Genomic DNA, 10,960 nt, shown 5'->3' on the forward strand with positions numbered 1-10,960 from the left:
GATTGTTCCAGGAGCGAATAACTATGAAAGTGTATGACGAAATGAAACTATGACCTGATCGTTACTTTAGCTAGAATGCTCATAACAAATAACAAGCAACCGCAATAAAGGAACTTCCTGGAACATATTCGCACCATAAGAGGTACAGTTTCAGTGATCAAGGCACACACATAAAGAATAAATATCATATTCTCCTCCCATAAACTACACACTCCATAAAAATCTTCTCTTTACATTTTATTTATTTATCTAGTTTGTTTTTGTTTTTTGCTGTTTTCAAGTGGTTACACAGGTTGATAAACATTTCATAAGCATGCTGTCAGCCTACCAGTCACACTTGTCAGACAGCTTGTAGAATTTTTAGTGTCTGAGCAAAAGCATAACAAGGACATAGCAATTATCACATTCCATTTAAAAAGATTTAACTTTTTTTTCCTGATGACAAGGACAGGTTTGATTGACAAGATTGCACAAGTTTTCACTTCTTTTTATTTTCTCTCTCTCTTCAAAAAGATTCCTATGATAATGGGGAGGGGGTTTGGCATTCAACATGAAAGTGTCAGCACTGGATTGTTATGTTCTTGATATTTCCCAGGAAAACTCAATGACTGTAACACTACTTGAGGAGATTGTATCTATATTCATGGCATAAATTTGTGACAAATAAACTTCTTTCATAACAATGAGAAATAACAAGAATGGAATTATCTCATATATCAGACCCCAAGAGAATTGAACAATAGAGAAATATGCCTGAACAAGGAGAAAATGGGACACTGTATGCTATCAATGTAAGTCATGTAATGGAATAACACAGGACATAATGATGACTAATATACCACAGTCAATCAAAAAACCTCGCACGATGCAAACAATTTGATATATGTAGGCGTATTCCCTCTAGGTAATGACAGATCTTCCTCATCTTGGGACCATTAACGAGCAGAGATTCATTACCCCACCCAACATCAATGCTACCTCTACAACCAGTCATTAAATCTGGACAAGGCATAATTAGTCTCAAAGGCTAGAGAGTTTAAGCAGTAGAGAAGGACAAACAATTAGAGAGGGAGAGAGATAAGTGGCAGATATGGAGGAATAGAGAGAGAGGTCATCACGGTGTTGTCATGACAACAAGACAATTTGTTCTTTCCTTTGCTAGCATGTCCTCTGTTAGAAAGTCTTGCTCTTCAGGAGCCTTCACTGACAAACATGGTATTACTGTTCACCATGCCATCAAGATGACTACATCAAATATCTCAATTAACGTCGAGGACGGACGTGAATGGCATGTCACTCTCGACTCCTGCGACAAGACCCTCCGAAAGCTCCTTGAGCGTAGCTGGAATTACTCGGGGGGCATCAAATAAACCAGGACAAAGCTAAGTCAAAACCTGAATGCATCCTGATTGCTCCAACACCCTCGAGGAGGGGTAGGCATGGCAACCGCCATCCCAGGCGAGCTGCTGCTGATGCCTTCCCACACATCAGAAAATCAACTCCAATTGATGATGCCACTACCACAGGGAGCACTGCATTCTTGTTAAATCTAATTCTGTCCGAAGATGGAAAATACGACCATAAATCTCTATTGTTACTTTCACAGCAGAAGTGATGCCACCTCAATACTTTTGTATGACAGTTACAAACTATATTTGGTTCAGTCAATTCTAGGAAAAATTTCCTTGTACCGGCACCTAGAGTCATTCAAAAGGAACAAAAAAAAAAACCAAACAAACAACAGATGAAGTGAGATCAAGCTTATACTGGAGACTATTTCTCTACATCACCACGTCTGAACCTCCCAGATCCATTCCTGATATTGTTCACTGCACATACTGGCTTATGTCTCGTTTCTAAGAGCAGGAGTCTTGTGCGTGTTCACACCACATGAATGATAATTGATCAGTGACTTTGCACCCTTGTTAGCATAATGTTCTTACATAATCTCAATCTATTACCACAGATGGTTTATAAGACGAGACTTCAGCACATGGCCACAGGACACAGTGGTACACATAAAATAATTGATGCTGCCTTACACGTACGATGCAGTCGCTGAGAGGCATTACACTCTGTCTTCCGCTCACACATACAGACACAGAGACAGTTACTAAGGCAACGAGAGGCTGCTCCCTACAAGGGCATCCTTCCCTGCGCCACAATAGCCACACTTTGTCCTAAACTTACTTAATGTGAGCATCACAAGCCCTCTCTGCTGACTGCACTACAAAAGATGCATCGAAGAAAAAAAAAATACAATTAAATTCAACTAAGTAACAATGATAATAAAATTGCTCTCTAGGAAAAAGTTAGAGATGTATTCTGACTTTCACGGAGGAAAGATGGAGGGGGGAGGAGAGCAAAAGTGGGGAGGGGAGGGGATGCAGGGGAAAGGAGGTTTCATCACAAGTCTGTGGTGATGACGCGGCCCAGTGACAGGTTGACCGAACCCGAGGAGGAGTGACGGGACTCTCCCTGGACGAGCATCCCACTCCCCGGGCGGTCATTCTCCACCTCGGTCAGCGACGACAGGCTGTCCTTGATGCTCGGCGAGAGGCCGTGAGTGGAGCTGGTGCTACTGGAGAGATCGTTGCGCAGTTTGCCCTCAGAGGTGCCGGTTCCACCACCACCACTGGCGGGCGGGGCAGAGGCGGAGTCCACGTTGGAGATGGAGCTAGTTTCCGGCTCGCTGTCAGCGATGACGGCGCTCAGCTCCGAGTTGAGCGAGTCGTTGATGCTGACAGAGTCGGCGCACGAGTACGACGGAGCCTCCGATATGCAGTCGCTTATCTTGACGCTGCTACGCTTCCCGCCACGGGACCGCCCTTTGCTCTTCGACTTCCGCATGGCACTGGCTGTCGTGGTGGTGGGGCCACTGGACTCCGCCCCTTTTTCGGCCAGGCTGGGAACATTGGCACTTGTTTTCAGTTCCCACACGTCGCCTGTGCAACCCTTGTCACTGTAATTCTCGGCGAGGCCGGGCACTTGGCGGATGGAGGTTGCACAAGAACGGGAAGAGCCACTGGGGCCCGCTATGCTGTGCTCAGTACTGTTGCTACTCCCGCTGTTGTGGCGAGAGTTTGGGTAGGAGGTACGCTCAATGTCCACATGAACTTCAAGCGGGTTGCTGCTGTGTGGAACACCTTTCCTGAAACTGGTACTTTGGTAATCTGATCCATCAGGGAGGAGTAAAAACAGACAAACAAAGCAAGGCAGCTGTCAGTTAAATCAACCACAGATAAGCATCTTTGACAGCAAAAAGAAATCTGGTGAAACAATTTTGTATCTTTGCAAATCAAGACATGCTAGAAAGAGTATTCACCTTCATCTTATACCATCAACATCTTCAAAAAAAGTTACTTCCCTAGGTCAATCGCAGATTTCTATTTCTAATATGCATAAGGACAAGGAAAGCATAAACTCAAATATAATCCTTCCTCTGTTTTGAGGCATAGACTGGATGTGACAACAGTCCTGAAGAGAAGACTTATAACCTGTAATTAAGACTTTGATAGTAACCGATATCTTTTAGGATAAAAAGGTTGCAAAAGATCACACGACACTTTACCTTTGTCATCCCTGTTTGAGCTTGCGTTGTAGGTGTCAAAGGTCGCTTCACTGCTTATGCTCAGTCTCTTCCCAACAACTTCAGCGTGGACATCCATCCTGAAAAAGAAAGAGAGAAAAAATCACACGAGTTTGGAACCAGGGTTTCATTAGAGGGATGGTATAGTTTTTGGTTGAGATGGCGGGGGGGGGGGGGGGGGGGTTTGAGATTGTAACTTTTTGTGAGATAATCAGAAACCACTTATGAAATATGAAAGGGCATACAATTCTAAGAGGACTTCAAAGTTTATTCGATAAAAGAGCAGTCTTAAAATGGCTTAGGTATCCAAAAAGAAAGTAAAACAAAGTGGTCTCAATAAAAGGCGAGTCCTACTTTTTATTAGGACCTCTTTGTTTTTGGATATCTCAGCCATTTCAAAACCGATTTTCATCAAATAAACTTCGAATTACTCTTAGAATTGTATGCTCTTTCATATGTCATACTAAGAGGTTTGTCATTACCTCACAAAAAGTTGGAAACCTGAATCCCCATCTCAACCAAAACTATGCCATCCATTTAACCCTATCTGTGTCGGGACTTTGGACAGTGCGAATTACGCTGGGGGTTTTCTTTGCCAATCAGGACAGAAAGCACACAAAGAGTTTCAAATAAGCAAAAGGGATACTGGCTGTCATTGATCCTAGTGGCACATCACAACAGATGCCCATTCATTTTTTTTGCCCAACAGAGTGAGTAAGAGTTGCCAGGGGCGAGAAGGTAAGTTGGTTTGTAGGGAATGTACACCAATGATATGTCTTTTTGGAGCTTTATTTACAGTTCTATAGCAAAGAGTCTGATTTCTCACATAAACCATATATGCATGAATTAGCATAACTGGTAATCCTTGGATCAATCAACTCTACAGTTTTGTGGCTTACATCGCAGGCAATATGTGTGCCAATTTTTGCCACAATTGCGTGGTGGACAACTGAGATCTGGAAGGAGAGGGGGGGGGGGGGGGGGGGCCTGGATGGCCTTCCCCCGGCTCTATCATCTAACTAAGTAGCCCGGCCTAGTTAGGGTTAAAAAATCAATTTAACTTAAGTGTAATCATAAATATTACCACGCCTGTCTCCAGAGTAATCATCATCAACAGATAATTTTTAAACTGTCATCTAACCAACACTACCAGTATTATCACTACCATCTATCAATAATCTCATCGACAATATCAGCATCACATTCTTCCCGATCGTTAACATCATCATTTGACATGAACCATTGTCTTAATTGTCAATACAATATTCAAAATCGTGAATACAATACTCTTTCTCATCATCACAACATCATGACGACATTACTTTTAATAACTGATATCATCACCATCATATTTTCTTTTCAATACCAACATTACCATCCCCATAATTGTCATAATCATCCACATCATCATCATCATCACAACCATTATCATCATCATTATTGTAATCATTGTCATCATCACCAACATCATCAATATTCCTCTCCATCATCACCATTACCAACATCATCATGAGTTATCTCAATAATCGTCATCATTATCCACAACATCATCACCACAACCATTATCATCACAATTATTGCAATTATTGCAATCAATATCACAATCATTTCCAACAAATCATCACCATCGCCATCATTATCATTATCCTAATCATCATCAACATCTATGTTGGCATCATCCAATATTCCTTTCCATCATCATCATCATCATAACCAATATCATCATGAGATATCTACTGCAATCATTGTCTTCATTATCCACATCATCACCACAACCATCATCACCATCACCATTGTCATCATCATTATCATTATCATCATCAACATCTATGTCATCATCATCCTCATCATCAATGTCATCCTCATCATTATCATCTTCACTGTTATCATCATCAACATCATGATCATGATCATCATGATCATGATCATGATCATGATCATCATCATCATCATCATCATCATCATCACTATCATCACCATCACCACAACATCATCATCATCAACATCATCAAGGTGTCATCACTGTTCCCCTTCCCTCCGCTCACCTGTGCTGGCTGAGGATGAGAGGCCCCACCCCTCCACTCCCGGACAGGCTTCCGGTGAGGCTCGCCCCGGCGATGGCCCGGGTGCTGGCGCTGTCGCTGACCGTGTCGTCGGTGATGACTCCCGCCACCTCCAGGTGGCTGGTGCTCTCCCGATTCAGCACGCTGGCTTCTCCTATGCTGGCGTTGGCCGCCATGCTGTTCACCTCCGGGTTGTTCTCTGCCAGTTACAATCACATGCACACAGACAGACGGACAGACAAACAAACACACCAACAGACAAATACAGACAAACACACAGAAAGAAAGACAGACAGAAAAGAGAGATGGGAATTACAATGTTCATTGGAGTCTATTAACAGGAAAGAATCCTATAGCTTTGCAGATGTTTCCAAAATTATGAGTCCCTTGGCTATTATTATATGACAGCTATTGACATTCTTGCTGTATTACTAGCGAGCTTTAAAGATGCAGCGCAAACACTAAGACGACACTAAGCAGGTAAAAAATGGTGTTCTATACATGTGCGAGACAGTTGTTTCCATTGTTGAACCCGGGAGGCTGCGTCATCTTAGCTTTCGTGCTGCAGATCTAAAGCTCGCTATTATCACAGCAGAGATCACTACTCTTGATCAATCTCCCCTCCCCCCCCCAAAAAAAAAAAAAAAAATGAGTTGACGATTCTCATATGTGAAAAAACACTCCCCGCTGAATGTTAGTGAGATGTGAGGGCTGATAATTCCATCCGCTGCTTCTTCTATGTGGAAGGCTGGTTTGTTAATCTCAATGAAATAGTGCACATGTAAAAGGTGATGTCTTTAATTGTAATAATGCAGCAAGTTTCCACAAGAGATTTTGGTTGGGGACAAAAATTCCATACACATGACTTCACTCTGCAAATGAATGTTTTGTTTGTGTTTTTAGTATCATCATCATCATTATCATCACCATCATCATCACTATCATCACTATCATCATCATCATCATCATCATCATCATCATCATCACTATCATCATTGTCATCATCATCATCATAATCACCATCATCATCACTATCGTCATCATCGCTATCATCATCATCACCATCATCATCATCACCATCACCATCACCAGCACATCGACCACTGTAACATGGAAGTCAGCTGGATGGCTTTGCACAGGGAAAGCACTGTATGATTCACCTTCATATCGTCACTTTTGCATTTTAATACTTCTCTCTCTCTCCCTTTCTCAATCATCTAAAGTTGCTGGGTCCATTGAGTGATTAGGGCAATGCTGAATGTAAATCATGATTACGATGCCCACTATGAGAGATAGAGAGTTGGGGGGGGGGGGGGATATGTTTAGCGCTCCACATAATGTGCTATCAATGGGTAAGGAGTAAAATCTAGATGCATCACTGGCCTGTGGTGTTCAATAGATCAACGCTCTTGCAGATACAACTGCAAAACACACCACCAACATCGTGTGCCGTGACAGTTGCCTACGGCAAGGGTAGGGTTAAGAGACGGCAGTGGTGAATACCTGATCTGTTATCCGAGACCCCACCTCCTACGTCATTCTCCTCATCCAGCTCGATGCGGACGCCCCCGCTGTTGCTCGTGGTAACGCCGCATCCCCCGCTGCGGCAGAGTGACACCGGCACCACCCCGTAGACGTAGGCCAGCATGATAGGCACACCGATTCCTGGGATTGGATGGTGCAAGGGGGAGGGGGATATGGGCAAAGGGAGGGAGTTGGGGAGGGGGGAAGGGGAAGAGGGGGTGGGGTGTGGATGGCGTAAGAAAAAAAAAAGGTGATGATGAGAGGAAAGGAACACACACAAGATGTCAGAGGCAAGGTCTTGTGTTGTAAAACATTATTCATGTGTCACTAGTCAATGCCATTACAGCAAGGATCTTCTTTACTGGGAGCGTGAGATGCAGGGTAACTGTAGGTGCAATTTCACAATACCCTGAAACCCTGATAATTTGAATCAGTCAGTACATATGTTTGCATGCACACTTACATGCTTAGTGCCCACTGTAAAATAGCATCTCAAACCCATCAGAGGGTTTGGGGGAAAAACCCGTAAAATTCAGTTTTCTTAGCTCACAAGCTACTGAAAGGAGATGCCAAATACAGCAAATGAAGACAAGAATTGACACAAACATCCTCCTCTGCAGTACATTCCTCCGTACACTTCAAACTAGCTTTCTGGTGAATGTTGACGAGGGTAGGCATGTGTAAGACATGGACTCTTACCTCTCTTCAGATAACATACAATGTACTGCATCGGACCACCATTTTAATTGTATCTAAAACGCAAGCTGATCTTCAAAATCCTGTTTATTGGCTTGGGATTGACAGAATATCTCTCTGTTCTCAATGGTCACATGGATGTGTTTGAGTAGAATTTGTGAACTTTTGTATGTACCACATCAACATTGCAAAATTTGTCATGTCCCCAATATTGCTCAAGCTCATCATATTCAAAGATCAGTGTGCCATAGAAACAAAAGCTGATGAACCTCAGTATTACAGTGACAAAAATTCTGCACACAAAAGTAACATGACAATGGCAATTAACCATGGCAAGTAACAATGTGGTATTCCTGTAAATTGCCTACAATATAAATCTAAAAGAAAAAGTGATACCTGTGACATAAATTTCATCAAATTGAACAAGAATACTCTCTATTGAATTACCAATAAGAAAAACACCCCCCCCCCCAAAAAAAAGGCATTTCAAACAATGAGATCCCCCACCATTGTGTTTAACAATACAAAAAAGTGATATATACAAGATTGGCTACTTACCAACTGTGAGGGCAGCAATCACAGGAGAAACGAGTATCGAGAGCGACACGCTGCCGGCGATGGCCAGATTTCGTCGATGGCGAGGCATGCTGGCATACTTGGCATGGACCTGAATGGCCGAAAGAGAACAGTGAATGCGTTGTTAGCCACAGCAATTGCCCGACCTTCCACAGCAGCTGCAATTCTTCAACAAACAAGTCTTCAGGTAGTCAAGAAAGTTTCCACGATGCATGAATTCAACACCATGCAAGTTCTTTAGTATGAACACTATTAAGCATGCCTGCAAGAATGTTGGCTTTTGTTTTGCTTAATAAACAAGGAATATAACGACAAATGAACACATGATGAAATAGGAAAATAGTCAAAGGAAATGTTAATTTTTCATTGCATGGTTTGCATAACGACTGATTGTTACTTGATCTGTTTCTATGTTTGGTACCCATATCAGGGCAATTACCCCTTACAAATTTAGGCTATGATGTAATTGGTAATCAGGACAGGGCATGATCAATACCATCTACGTTATTTTGTTTTTGTTGTTAGTTTTTCTTCCTTCAAGAGGAAGAAATCCCCTCAGTTTGAAGATAGAAGAAATACTGCACTGACATGTTTCTCTACATCTACAGATTTATCCTGAATACATCGTAAGAACATGCTTTTCTTGACCCCATCCCCCTCCTTTCTTTGTTTAAAGTGTGAATAGGGTCAGGGAAAAGGGAACATTCATGTTTCACTTCCACAGACTCATGTTGACTTCTAAGTCTCTGTACATTCTGTTTAATGTTATTAAGACTCCGAGTATATTTGCCCAAAGCCAACGGGCACTCGATCATCGCATGTATGTAACACGTCTGAACCGCTGGGGCAGCAGGCAAATCGACATTAAACGTACCCGATTTCCATTTGTGTCAACGACCTTATCATGCTTGCTTCACGAGAACAGTCAGCCATATGACTGATAGGGCTCGGTCAAAGGTTTCCTGTTGTATGCATCCACATGCATATTTCATTCCCCGATCATTTGATGTCTCTCCCGATGTGATTTTATGACATCAATGTTCAATTACCATCAAGCCACAAATATCTCTCCGTGGATCATAATATGTATGATTATTTTTTGTACACCACATAATGATCATTTCTCTTTATTTATTTATTTATTTTATTTTTTATTTTATTTTACTTATTTATTTATTTTTATTTTTTTTTTTTTTTTTGGGGGGGGGGGATTCGGAGCAGCCACACATGCCACCTTTGTTTTAATCTTGTTACATGCTATAGTCACACACACATATTATCATGGTGTACAGTTGTAGGTAAACTACACTTCTTGATGGCTTGTTTATTTGCACTCATTACTCATGTTTCACTCTTGAACAAACAAAACAAACAAACCCCAAAACTGCACAATAGAAGAAAATTTTCCCTTTCAAACCAGAGTTACAGCTCTAATTGAGCTGGCCAGTACACAATAACAGAAAATTTTCCCTTTTTAACCACAGAATACTAGTTCTATTTTTTTTCTTCTGAATTTTGTATTCTTACATGTATATAAATTATATCAATTTTGGTATATTTGGTGAGACAGAGTGATGGGCCATGGGATGGTCTATTTTTTTTTTCTTTGCAGGTTTGAGGTCCATTTAAAGCTATCACCGTAAACCAGTCACATTAGTCCAGATTAAAGACCTTCCAATTCAAGTGCTAACTGAAAGCAAAAAGGAAAAGAAAAGAAAGGATGGCCACAGGGAGATACCAGCACATTGGCTGAAGGTAAAGTTTCTGGTAGTCACTGATCTGTCATTTGATGTCTCACTACAATAAAACAAAAAAAATGAAGGACTGCACAACAGCAGCACTTCATATGTGACTGTGCACCTCAAAACGAACATAAAGTCGCACACACTGATTTTGCGTGAGGACTGAAAATAAGTGAAATGGGTCAACCTAGCCGAACTTGACTTTTTCATATTTTCTGAAAGAGCGGGTCTTCTTTTACATTATACTAAAATTTGGTATCATAAAACGGGCAGGAAAGTGTGTTTTTTAAGCAGTTTATCTCGAACATTTTTGGCAGAATAGTGTGATTAGGTGCGTCTTTCGAATCCCTTTTTCATTTCTGTAAAACCTTGTCCACACTCTTCACTTTCAACTCTAATAACTTTTGAAAGGATAGTGCTACTGCTTTAAAAGTTGGCATTAATTATGGCCAAAATGTGTTAATAAGGCATGTATAATTTCAATTTAATCTGATAATCCCTTCATTGTTGTTACTCTGGTGGTTTACTTCCTGTTTTTTGTCCCATTCATCGCACAGCCAGCACGGTTTGGTAAAGATTAAGCGCTTGAATAGACACTGTACTTCAGAGCCTCTTTTCTCAGTTCATACTTTTCCTGAGTTTGTGCTTTCTTTCCAATATTTAGATAGGTTAGGAGAGTCCATTTGATTTGAGTTATACATCATTTTAAAGCTTGAAGTCTGGTCTTTCAGAATATGGTCTTAACTAAAAACTCATATCTGGCGACTTTT

General features: G+C 41.4%; 1 protein-coding gene across 1 annotated transcript in view; it reads right to left on the minus strand.

Annotated features, from left to right (window-relative positions):
* Window positions 1-1,807: 1,807 nt before the first annotated feature.
* The window catches only part of LOC139735565 (E3 ubiquitin-protein ligase RNF19A-like), a 59,134-nt gene continuing 49,981 nt past the window's right edge, over window positions 1,808-10,960 (minus strand). Inside the window, exons 6-10 of the mRNA XM_071646323.1 lie at window positions 8,431-8,539; window positions 7,156-7,317; window positions 5,635-5,851; window positions 3,572-3,669; window positions 1,808-3,173 (exon numbers count right to left, since the gene is read on the minus strand). Of these exons, the coding sequence (XP_071502424.1) occupies window positions 2,407-3,173; window positions 3,572-3,669; window positions 5,635-5,851; window positions 7,156-7,317; window positions 8,431-8,539 (1,353 nt within the window). The 3' untranslated portion in view covers window positions 1,808-2,406. The remainder of the gene's footprint in view (window positions 3,174-3,571; window positions 3,670-5,634; window positions 5,852-7,155; window positions 7,318-8,430; window positions 8,540-10,960) is intronic.

This window comes from Diadema antillarum, unplaced genomic scaffold (assembly GCF_040938485.1).
Source record: "Diadema antillarum isolate AM-2024a unplaced genomic scaffold, OU_Dant_1.0 seq00000586_RagTag, whole genome shotgun sequence".
Lineage (NCBI taxonomy): Eukaryota > Metazoa > Echinodermata > Echinoidea > Diadematoida > Diadematidae > Diadema > Diadema antillarum.